At 44.5% G+C, this 13,188-nt stretch overlaps 1 protein-coding gene across 1 annotated transcript in view; it reads right to left on the bottom strand.

The window, feature by feature from the left end:
• Nucleotides 1-13,188, bottom strand: part of RETREG3 (reticulophagy regulator family member 3) — a 430,431-nt gene that overhangs the window by 236,890 nt on the left and 180,353 nt on the right. The window contains exon 6 of the mRNA XM_069634424.1: nt 7,749-7,886. Within this exon, the coding sequence (XP_069490525.1) occupies nt 7,749-7,886 (138 nt within the window). The remainder of the gene's footprint in view (nt 1-7,748; nt 7,887-13,188) is intronic.

The raw sequence follows: 13,188 nt of genomic DNA, 5'->3' as shown, positions 1-13,188 counted from the left end.
TACAGTCTTATACTGCCATTCAAAGATATCTTTGAGAAGATGTGCAAGTTAAAATCTTCCAGGGCGCCATGCCCATGTGGACTCACTCATTTGGTAATCAAAAGGACCCCGAATTCTGGGCCAGTATATTGCAAACATTATATCTGAGGGTCTTATAGGTTGGGAACATTCCAGAATCTTGGAGACAATACATAGTAATATCTGCTACAAGAAGGGCCCCAGCCCCATGGACGTTCCAGCCAACTATAGATTAATAGCTATGCTTGATGCCCCTGGTAAGCTCTTCTGTAGATTTGTGTTGGATGAGCTGTATAGTTGGGTAAATGAAAAACAGCTTCTCCCTCTACAACAAACAGGTTTTGCAAGGGAATGAGCAAGCTCCATAAAATCTGGACACTCCATCTAATTTGCAATGCTTTACATTCTGCTACACTGCTTTTTATAGCATTCATTGATTATACTAATGCATTTGATAGAGTGGCGAGCAAGAGGCTCTGGGGAAAGTTAGCCAAATGGTCATTAAGTCCTGGCTTACTTCATTTAATTGTACAATTCTATACTGGAACTTCTGTTGCAGTGAGGTTAAATTTGCAGGGACTAATCACTCAATACATGCCCACTGTCGACAGGCTCAAACAGGGTGTGTGATGGCACCTCTAATTTAGCCGCATTTAAGGACTGTAACAACCATCCTCCAAGACTCTCCGACACTGTGGTAACCTGGCTGTTTTATGCAGATGATATTGTGTTGGTTGATCAGACTGCCATCTGCCTCCAGCACTGCTTCACTGCCCTTAAGGTGTACTCTAAAGAGAACTTAAACTAGTACCAAATCAAATATTATTACTGTGGATGGCAGACAATTAAACATTTAAACTGTAAGCTGGATGGCATTTCGATGGAGTTGGTAGAATTGTATGTATACCATGGAATATTAACTCCCACGTCATCTACTAAACTGCAACAGTACTATATTGTCCCTAAGGTGTTAAGTTAATTTGGTTTAATCAAATCTTGTTCAGACCAAAAGGGGGGGGGGGGCACTCAGTGGAGGGAATGATTGCCAAATATAAAAAAAACCAATGTTGCCCGGATGGTATTATATGGGCTCGCAACATTTACAGATAAACAGCTAAAGTGGCTGAAACTACTTTAAGGCAAATTGTGGAGGCGCAATCTGGGATTAAAACCATCAACTCTGATTGAAGCAATACACATGGAATTCGGGCTAATTTCTTTATCTACTCTAGTTACAATTAAAAGAAACCTGCTCCTAATAAAAATACTTTCTGATGGTGGCAAGTCTTTATTTAGTTGATATACGACTGAAGGTAAATTGGAAGCCCCATCATTGCCTACTGTGACAGTGTTGCACTGATCATGTAAGGTATTTCATGAGTTGATTGGTTGGAGCTCTGATGAGCCTTCTAATATCAACATTAGTGGTGCTCAGAAAGCTCAGACAAGGTTTATGCTGGGACTAGAGCAAATAATAAGGATATATTCTGTTCCATAATTAGTCAATTATTATACCAGGGTTCCGCATTGTGGTCACCATTTCCTTCAATAATCTTCCATACACTTTTCCAAGCCATACATACAGCATCTGAAACCATGTTTGGTTGCACACTAATCACTATAGCCCAATATTGATTCTGCAATGCCTAGCATACATCTTACACATTTCTGATAGTGGACCCCCCATAAAGCACAAACAGATTATGGCATTGTGTGAGTAAATGTCTTGCAGTCGCGAGCGCCTGATCACAGATTCTACATTTCCTTTCTGTAGACGGAATAAACTCCCCAACTCCCATAACCATGCGAGAAGATAACTGGTTAAAACGAAGTAGCGTAATGAAACAGCGTAGGTTCTGGTCAATAGTAGACTTTATGTAACTCATGGGTTCCATGTTTTGGAAAGATTGCCTAGCGTACTCCAATTAAGTTTTCTTCCCGTGCAAAAGATTGGATATTCAGAGTAGATTCATGTAGGGATTGAGAAGGAATGGACAAAGCAAGGCAGTTTGGAGGGATGCCGCTGATAGGTCAATGTAATAAGAAAGTTTTCAATTGTTGCGATCTGTCCGTGAATAAGGATTTTAACCATTTGATGAGTTAAGACAATGAACCAGTCGTGGATATGTGCGAGAAGAATCAGGTGGTAAATGGTGTGGAAAGTCACTGACAAGACCGGGAGTTCCTGAAAGGCTGCCTCTCTTCGAATTGAGTGTCTGAATCCTGATGGTGGTCATCCAGAAGTGTGCCACCATTTTGTAGCAGTTCTGGAGCGTATTGAGGGCCATTTTCACCATAGAGTTCCTCATCCAACAAAGGCAAAAGATGTAGTACTATATAGGTTGATGCAATGCAGACTCCTTGAGGAGGGAGTGTTTCTATGGCATGTTTCAGCTGGTGTGAAAAGGAATCCTCTTGCAAATACTTACTGGTGATAATTGAGAGGTCATGAAGTAGGAGGTTCTGCTAGAAGAATGGCATCTGAATCTGGATAGAGGGCATGGCTACCTTCATACTCGCAATGAGGCCCACTGTGTGGAAGTGACTGACATGTTTCAAGTCTTCCAAGAAGGGTATTTCAGTTCCACCCTTTGTATGGGCTCAAACAGGGTTTATTAAGTTTGGCTAGCACTGTGTGGAGTTCCCACTCTACTGGCTTACATCGCAGTGGGCACAGGCTCATTAATCCCTTGATGACCAACAGTAAGCATAGTGACACTGACATATTAAGCACTGGCTGAAAGCTTTGCTGAAAACCTGATTAGGAGAAATGCAGTAGTTAGCAGTCTCAATGGAGGAGTTGAAAGCAGTTTGTACAACACCAGGAACGCACCCGCTCACTTAAACCTCTGGAAGGTCTAAATGCCAAAACCGGGCCTGTTCAGGTACCAGGTTGTCCAGGCCAATAACTACCGATCATGGTGCAGGATCATGCCCTCCTCCCTTGTAAGCAGTAGTGGGCAGAACCTGACACAGGAAAACACCCATAAAGAGCTATGAGAACCTTTGCCAATGGTGGCATGCACCAGCGATTTGTCTACTTTGGGAATCATTAGGATCAGCGGCAAAGCACAAACATCTCTGCAACCAAGGTACCTACAACGTTTTCACCCACAAAGCGCAGTGGGTGAAGTACACTGGCTAACTAACAGCATTTGTCATTTTCTGCTGATGTATAGTCTCCAGTTCCTGTGTGCCAGTCAGCCATCCAGTTCATATTCATTTGAATTCTGAGCATTTCTACTTAAAGCAGCTGGCAAAGGCATCATCTGCTCTAAGGAGATGTTCGACCAATAGGTGGATGGCCCATTTCCAGAGCTTCTGAGGATCCATTAACAGCTGATGTGACTTTATAGCCCCCTTCATACGTACGTAAAACACAGCTGATCTGTTGTCCCTCTGAATATAAACCACTGTCTTCTGCAAGACTACAAGAGACAACATGAGAGCTAGACAAATGGTTCTGAGCTCCAAAATGTTTAAGTGTGTGCATTCTTGATGGGACTATAGGCCCACTGCATTGCTTGTAGGTCATCGAGGTCCGCTGTACATCCGGGATGCGAGTCATCCGTTGTCAGAAGAGGGTCCTGAAAGGGTGTGCCCCTGTCGATGTTCCCTTATGACCACCAGTACGAGATCTGTCAAAGCTGTGGTCCAGGGTCCCTATATCTTCCCACTTTTGCCGGGACGTGGACCCATTGGGCATCAAAGTGTAAGTGAAATGTCCCCATACATAACTTGCACTGTGGCAGCAATGTTCTGTTAGAGAATGTTATGTCCAATAGTGACTTGTATTGCCTGTCCGAGCAGCTGATCGTGCCTGCAAATCTACTAACCATGGCTAACAAAAACGTCTAATATTCCATAGGTAGACAACACAGGGGTAACAAAGTGTGGAGAAAATCTCCTACAATATGTGGTTGCTGGATAGGTTGGAGCAATGACTTGGTGTGGCTGATTTACAAAAAAGGAGCGTTGTGTGTACAGCTTTCTGATTCCATTGAACATTGTGTGCCTGTAAAAGTCAACTGTCTAGGTACGGTGGACTACTGAAGCCACACACTGAACTGTGGCACTTATTTCAGTCCGAACGCAAGAAGCTTGAATTAGTAGTGCTACTTGAAGCAAAGAAAGGGTTAGTCGTGTGTGGATGGGAAAGTGGAAATAGACATATTCCCAACAGATAGAGGCTTAGAAACCGCCTCAAGGCATGGAAGAACACTGACAAGTTAGACATTCTGACGGATTCGCTTTTTACGAACCTTTGGAGCGCCAGTGTGGAGTATTTGGCTCCACTTTAGATTTTTTCAACTAGGAATTAACGATAATATGACCTGCAGCTCATCTCAAGTGCTGTAGGAGAACCAGTACCCAGTGGCAAAGTCGCTATGCTATTGAGCACTGATAAGTGTTCCTATGTATGCATTCATGATTCAATTCTGTTAGTAAAATTACTAAAGTTGCTCGTGTTTTAAGTAGGACCTGAATCTGAACAAACATACGTGGAATGAGCTTTTGAATGACAATAGCCTCTGCCCTGATCTGCTTGGTTAATGGGGACACATTTGTTATACTAAATGTGTGACAATATTTCCCACTGAATTTTTCAAAAATGTTTGCCATTTTGAGAAATCCACTTTTGGACTTTTTAGAAATGTTCCACAAAAGCCTTGTTTTGTATGCAAGGACAGCTATCTGAAGGGTTTGTGCATAAGTGATAAAATAACACTGAGATCACATTATTGTCTAAACGTTCTAACTGGTGGAAATTACTCAGTAAGACCATTGAAATGTCACTTTATGACTGGATTTTGAAGTGAGAACACTAAACCTCCAGAGTTAAGAGGAGTACCAACAGCCGAGACAATCGGATAACTTGATTCTAGTTTAATGCCAGATAAAGCTACGTTCAAAATGAACAAGAGATCATAAAAGGAAGCTTGGTGACCCTTTCCAGTGACCAAGAGGAAAACCTCACCCATTTACTACAGTATTGCTGTCTGGTAGAAGCTTAACAAGCTGCTTGGAGAACAGATGCCATACAGGTCCACTGCACAGATACAAGCTCCATCCTGTAGAGCAAAAATAATCTGTGACGTAAGGACCAGCCTGAACTTTCCTGACATGGGGTGGCAGAGGGAAGAAGAGGGTGCGCATTGGGACAAGTCGAGGATCAGCCATGTCCTTATCAACCCTATAAAAGCTATGAAGGGAACCCTAAGGCTTCCACTGGTTTGGAGAATCTCACCACAGCTCTGAGCTCCAGTAGTTGGCTCATTTGAAACTCCAATGGTAGAGCGGGATTGGTGGAGAAGGGGAGAAGAGGTAAGGAAAAAAGGATGAAGGAGCCTGTACTTATTCAGCAACTAGTGATAGGTTCCAGAGATCCTGCATGATCAGCCTCCATTGAGCATCGTACAGAGTCACCAAGTCACCAGCAGGGGAGAGGCAGGTCACCTGCACACATCCTGCATTATTTTGGCTCAGGGTCCCCTACTAGAGGGTAGGGGCCCTAGGCTGCACATGGGCAAGTCCTAAGTAACAACGGTCCAGCAACTCATTTCTCTTGGGAACTTGTTCAGAAGCCACAAAAGACTTTGGCAATACTTCAACAGATGTTGAGTAAAAGCTGAAAACCACCAGATGGCAAGTTGGGCAACTTCCCTCCTCGCAGAGACGTTATCTATATGGTTAGCTGCAGCTTCCAGCAATAATTTGCCACCAATTTGCTTCTGCAAGACCAATTGAAAATTGGTCTGGTTTGTCCTCGGGGAAACTACTTCATGAGTTCTGCTATAGCCTGATATTACATGAGGCTAAAATGACATGGTAGGTTTGCTAGGCGAAGGTGCACAGAAGAGTTTGCCTAGACATTTATACCAATGGCATATAAAGACTGTGCCCTCTTCACTTGGTGGAATAGGACACTGCTGAAGCATACTCAATACAAGATAACGGTGCAGCCAGTACAGTGGTTGTTTGTGAGGCTATGCACAGTTTAATCCCATTGAAAGTCTATATTTATCCTCTGGAGGCTGCTGTGGTGTAGGGTCATTCCAATGCCCTTTTGGCTTCGGGTGTCATCCAAATGGCAAGACCTGTGTTTCCAGAGGTCTGTTTTGCCACACAGTAGCAAGGACGCCTGTCTCGACTGGGGCAGATACCGAAACAGGCAACCAGGATAGTCCATTATCCCCAGGAGACATTCATGAAAAGCTTGATTGATGAAGGGGGTTCCTCCTCATCTTTAACGTGGTCAGTTTCAACACTTGCAGCTTCTTGAATGCGACGGACGAGCACATTGGCAAAGGTAATGTTGACTGGTCACCCAAAGACAATGGGCCTCATTACGAGTCTGGCCGTAACCGAGGCGGTAAAACCGCTTGGTTACCTCCGGACTCGTATTACCATTCCGCCTCTGTGACTCCCGGAATTACCAGGGCATTACAACCCCGGTGTCCCGGGAATTCCGGAGGCGGAATGGTGTTAATCCCCATTCCCATTGAGTCCCATAGGACTCGGGATGTGCCGGTGTTTCCTCGTCCGCCTGCAGGCATGTGGTGTTAAACCCGCCAGGTCAGACTTGGCGGGTTAGACGCCGCCGCTTGCAGGAGTTGTGATTCCCCGGCATGGAAACAACGGTGGCGAGTTATAATGAGGCCCAATGATTTCCAAAAGGTGTCACAAGGGGTGCCCGTATGGCTGATGGTACTGCTGGAACGCCAATAAGTGCTGCTGGCATCACCGATGCAGGTTGCGGGATCAGGTCTCTAAGAAATGACTTTGTAATTGGCGTGGCCATGATCTTTAGAAACTATGATGCAAAGAAGCGCTTTCTTTGGTTTTATGCTGCCTGATGGCAGGAAGTGGTTCCCTGAGAAGGATAGCATGGATGCCATCCAAATGGGCCCACTAACCCCATAGAGTAAGGATGAAGACAGTTTTTAAATCCCTGCATGGGGCTCAACTAAAGCGGTTCCTCCAAGTTTTCAGGAATCAGGAAACCCCAAGCACCTCTTTTCACAACAATGTGTGAGGGGAATTATTGAAGAGGCCATCTCCAGGGAGTTGGCATCTCTGGAGGGGTCTCTGTTGATCGTATGTGGTATGCACTCTGCATTCTCCTCAAATCGGCTGGGGTTTCAGACACAAGTAGCAGGAGCACAATTAACACAAAGAACTGCTGCAAGGGTGGCACCGGATATAACCATGAGAAAAGGCCAGGGTGTACTGGAAAAAAGAATCTAACAAGGCAGTACATTTTGACAGAAAATGAGAAATCGGGCATGTCAAAGCATGCAGCACTGCTAGAGTGCACCTTTCCCAACCTTGCAGAGAAAAGGACTGTTGATTGGGAGTTGCAGAGTGTATAAATGGAGGGGATGGGGCGCAGGGTCCTTCAGGCCAGTCCCCTTAGGGTCGACCTACCATGAGCCAGGAGGAAATGCGATGGGACTTACTTAATATCACCCTTCAGGGAAGGGGATCTGTCTGGCAAAAGGATCAATGACCCACAATGAGGTACACAGGCCATTCATTTTCAGTTTATAACTACTGCACATGGAGGAGTCCCAGCCTGGGGACAGGGAAGTAAGTATTCATAGCATGATTATCTTTGAAAGAGCCAATCCTGATGAAATGCATCCCTACTCCAAATACAAAAGCCTATTTTTCCCCCTTCATATACTACTTGGTATCTTGTAAAACATCAATCTACCTTGGATACTTACTTTCTCTCTCTTTCTGCTTTGTTGCCATGTACCCTCTGACACTGAAGTCCAGCCGCTGCAGGGCTGGCTCCATCCTCAAGTAAATCCGTTGGCCCAACCTGTGGTACACAGCAAGGGGCCACAGAAGGGCAAAAAGCACTGAAACAAAAACACAAATCACAGAATCAGTCGCCTCAGTGGACTTTAATCATACAGATATAGATAGCGGCGTCTTGAACAGAATTTAAAAAACGGTTTGGATTCCAGATTAGGGATACAAAGACTGTAGTTCAAATACTGTAAACAAATTCTGTTTGTACTCTGGAAGAGCAACATTTCCAGTTCCCATATGCTTGAATCTAGGTGGGCCTCAGAATGCAATTCAGCCACCAGTTTCCTCCCACTAACTGCCACCGTACTGTACATTCGATTTTCAAAGATTCTCGCCCAATATTTGCTTGATTCCTGATTATTACCGATTGTCATTTAAGTGCACCCAAGATTAACCAGGTTTATCGTATTCCGTTGCACTTTAAAGGCCCAACTAATATTAACCATGCAGAGTTCATGTAACAGATAGGTATGTATATAGTTTATCAGGAAGGTACTTACAAGGGCAACTTTACCCAAGAATGAAATAAAACACTTATGCCCCATTCGTTCCATCTGGCTGAACTTTAAGCTTTGGACACACTAATTTCCCAGATGAAATTGAAAAATTGGGCCTCAAAAGTAATACACAGCATCACAGATCTCCTTACGAATGCCACGAGTACAATAAAAAATAAAGTTCATGTTCCTCAACACAGCGACGACTATACTGCTAGTCCACAGTCCCATTTCCTCCATACTTATGGGAAGGGGCAGGAAATTTGAACATTTGAAAAGAGAAACAGTGGAGCGCATGTGCGAATGTGGCCATGCCTCCTAGAAGATACCCCTCTTACGCATATTTCACATCCCAACTACTAGCGCTTCTATCAGCATGGCACTAGCTTATCTCAATTGGAGCTGGGGGCAGAAGGCTGAAAAGCGACTGTGGACTAGGAGTACACACGTCACTACAAGGAGTAAAACAGTTATTTACCTGTAGGCATGGTTCTCCAGGATTGGTATGGTTTATCAAGTCACATGCTTGAACATTCTCAGATGCCGAGGTGGGACCCCACCTAGTAGAACATGCATATATTTACCCATAGCAGCACATATTGATATTATGTGCAGACTCTACATTAATGTCTTTTTTCCAAGGCATGTACAGCTGGTTTTATCAGACAGTCAACAGCTCTGCTGACATATGCACAGCCTTACCACCTTATATGCAAAGCATGCAAAATTAATTGCAACAACAAGCTCTGGGAGGTTGGGAAGCTAGCATGTGAATACATAGCAGATGCTGGAGAACTATACCTAGAGGTATGTTCCCTACAATTATTTTTTTATAGATTTATATGCTCACTGAATAGTCGTAAAATAGCAAGCAGTAAACAACTCTGGTGGGATCAGAGGTTTGCATCAGTTGAAGAGGCAAGCAACATTTGGCCAACCAAGGCATCTTATCTGGCATCTTGGTCTAGACCGTGTTTGTAGAGTACCCAAACTGGCTTTCATGTAGCAACTTTGTACATCTTGTTCAGTGGGGTTAGCGAAGAACACAGTTGTTGCAGCTTTTCCTATTATTGAGGGCACAGTTACACTTCCAGGTAACACTTTTTCTGACAACGTTTAACTCAAGTCTAAAATCATCTTGTACAGGCCCATTTAGATACATCTGACTTTTTGTAGCAGACTCATATGGAAGGAATAACTGAGAAGTCTTACTTTAGCACTCTCCTCGTACTAGCTAAAGCAGTGCTTAACGTCAAGAGCGTGCACCCTTAGAAGATGGTGCCTTACAGATGTGACTAAGTGGTCAATCCACATTACATGATATTATTAAAGATGTATACAAAGTCAATTGGGGCTCCAAATCTAGGGATGGACCCTGTATCCTTTCCCTTGTTCATAAATTGGGCTCCCTGACCCAGGCTCGCTACTCCCTAAAGGTCTTGATACCACACAGGTTCACTGTAGCCACAGTACCTTCTACTGTCTGGTCTTTCCCTATCCTAAGGAGGTCTGAAGGCTGCGACCTCATCTCAGACTCCCTCAGGGAATTTCTAGATGACTTATTGGGGTAGTTTGATCACCCTGGTGTGTCTTTCCTCCAGTTTTCCATCTCAGAACCTTTTCCTCACCCTACACTCATCTCATCTCTAATCTGCACTTTCCCCCAACTCCCAGTCCCTTTGTACCCCCGCCACACTCGGTCTTGTTTTAACTCTCTCTTAACCCTCCTGCTTTCTGTACTCTCTAGCTCCCTCCTGATCCCTCTCCTCTACACAAATCCTAAACCTCACTTCCATCCTACCCAGATCTCTAGTGTACCCTCATGTCTCTTTCTTGCCCCTCTCTCACACACTCCTGTCAAACTCCTGCTCTCCCTTCAAAACCAATGTTCATTCACCCTCTCACACCCAATGGGTAACACTATCACAATAGCTTACCTTCACCCTTTAGAGGCACACCAAAAAGTCTCCTCCAAGTCCTCCTCAACCTGCTACACCCTTCCCTCTGGTCAACCGGACTTCAACCAGCTCCTCCGAGCCCAAACACCTCTCACTTTCAACAGACTGTTGGCTTTTTATTGGGCTTCCCTTCCTGCCTAGAAGGTTTTTTCAGCTCCCATTGGCAACTCATGTCAGCTGCTTCTCCGGGCCAATCTCTTCCTAGACTAATTTCAATCAACCCCACCCCCGCCCCACCCCCGGTCCCCCGCGTGGACTGGAACTTCCCCAGAAAGTCTTCATAAGGGCTTTTCACGCTGCTCCCCTATGTGTCTTAAATTTACGTCCAGCATGCCATGCAGTCACTACCATGGTTTACTCTCGGATCCTCCTCTAGCACAAGTAAGTCAATGTGCACAAAAGCGCTGGGGTGGGTTCCCTGGTCTCCCCAAGGGCTGTGTTGTTCTCCCCGTTTGTTCCAACTCTGCCACTGCTGCTACTGCTACCCTGTAGCATGCCTGGGCAGTCTGTAGTAGGTGTTTGGCCCCCGAATTGGGGAGCCTGGTCCATTTCCATTTGGGTAGCCAGTCTGTTCCGGGCTGGGTCTTGTACATTGGGTCAAGGTGCATTGGGGTACTTGTAGTTTTTATCTGCACAGTGCTGCTTCTCAGGAAACATTTTCCAACCCAGGGGTCTGAGCAGTCTGGTGCATTCTGGTAGCTGCAGTGTCTCGGAAACCACCTGAAAAAAGTTACTTACTGTAGTGACTAATAGTACTCTGTGTATACAGTTGCCTTTCTGGAAGAAAGGGCACAGGGGGCAACAGAGAATGAGACTGGGCCAGGACAGAGGGCGATGGGGATCAAGAAAGGGAAATAAGTACAGATATTGCTGCATGTACAAAGGACAGAGGTATAGCCCCCCCTGCCTCCCAACCCCACCACTTCTGCAATAGGTCCTGCTCTGATGTTGCCCTGGAGGGCCACCTCCCTAGATTGAGAGGGGTCTATGTCCTAATTACAAAGAACACAAACGTCTTGGTTAAGAAAGCTGATATACTGAATCTTTGGAAGAAATCAAAGATGTATTCTGTGGGTGGACTCCGAATGCAATTCAAGATAGGGTTTTGACAATGAAAAAGCTCAATTTCAGTAACCATATGTGCTATTAAAGCAACAATGAAAGCAGTTTTCCAAGTGACCAATTTAAACGCTGCAGTGTGAACTGGTCACGGTTGGCAGGTTTTTACAGGAAGGAATTCACAGAGTAAACACTATAAAATCCTAGGATCCTTAAAGATGTGATACTGCAAGGAGTTCATGACACAAAGTCCTTTCCCAGCGCAAAGGGTGATTTAAAGGCAGTCAGTATGCAGTAGCAGGACTAGGGCCCCTGAAGGCTGAACTGCTGTGGAAGAGGAATTCTGGGCACTAAAAGCTCTTTCCCAGCATAACGGGCCATTTGTTGTGAAGGGAGGATAGCATTGTGGCAATGCTCAGGTCTTGGAAGCAAGCCTAAACTGAGCAACAGTGGTTCGAATCCCAGATCCGCACTTAAATACCTACACTTGCACTATCCGAATGGACAAGGCCTAGAAGTATATTTTCCCCCTCCCCCACGCCTTGAGACACGTGTATAGGCCCATTACAAATGAACAATACAATTCATTCATTTAAGGAGAGACCATTAGGAGTTGACAGGTGTCATTTGAGCTTCCCAGAGGCAATGGAGCTTCCCCATTTTAAGATTGTTTTGTTTAAACTCAATTATGTGGTAAGTTTGGGAGGCTAAGCTTGCCTTATATGCTGTGGACAATGCAAGTACATACTTTAACGTGAACCACCGTTTTATGCTGCAATAAAATGTGCTCCTAGTGAAAAGCGATTGCCGTAGTTTGATAATCTGACACTCACCATTTTATACATTTTGAAAGGTGCTTGACATTACACTATACTGCCTGAAAACTGAGCATGTAGCATTCCTTGCCTGCACTGTGCTCCTCTGCCCTCCTGATGTTATGAAAGGGTTTCCTCGCTACCAAACCTCTCCACTTTGCGAGCAGACGAGGGACTGTGCTGAAAAGACTCCTGTATCTTTTTGAATAATTGTGCCGGATAGCAAAAACTGGTGACTGTGGCGACCGGAAGACAAATTGGCCTTTGAGCCTTTTACTTTGTCATGGAACCTCAATTTCTGGGAGGCTGATCTAACTTTGTGTGAGAAGACTGGGTGGGATCATTTGAACGTGGAACACAAGCACCATATTCTTTCATCTTTGTATGGGTAAGCAGATCAGACTAGCTACCAAGACTGGCTGTCTCACTCTTTGTTTATGTTACTGTACATGTCGTTTATGGAACTTGTGTTCAGCAACTGTCTTCTTTACTTCCTTATTTGATATACTTTATTGGACTCATATTTTTGTTGTGGTAATATTTAGTAATTTTCATCAGTTGCTAGTGCCTGAAATTATGACAACATAAAAATCGGTAACACTCCCACAGTAGAATATACAATTCATGTCCAGCAGACATTAACTCAATTGCAGAATGTTTTCAGAGTATGAGGGTAAATGCAGTCCATTTAAGAAAAGGACAACAAGATGGTGGTTATTTAGTAGTGCCCAGGGGTTGGGGAGTTGGGGGAAACGCATTTGGAAATCTGGAAACTTAACTGGTTTCAATAGCAACAAAAGCAATGTAAATGTGGAGATAGTTTTCATGTGGTATCTCTCAGCTTAACCATACAGTTCAACTGCTCTCTTCCATAGAGTTACCTGTCCTGAACTGGACTGAAAGAGAATTGTCCTTTGAAAATTGAAAGTGTGCCGGTCCTCTGCAACATCCCATTATTGGTTGGGTGTACAATTACACATACTGATGAAGTAATGATCATTAGCTGTGCACCTCCCCACC

This window comes from Ambystoma mexicanum, chromosome 13 (assembly GCF_040938575.1).
Source record: "Ambystoma mexicanum isolate Mex_15411 chromosome 13, UKY_AmexF1_1, whole genome shotgun sequence".
Taxonomy (NCBI): domain Eukaryota; kingdom Metazoa; phylum Chordata; class Amphibia; order Caudata; family Ambystomatidae; genus Ambystoma; species Ambystoma mexicanum.
The sequence above is the reverse complement of the archived record's forward strand: the minus strand, read 5'-3'. Positions and strand labels throughout refer to the sequence as shown.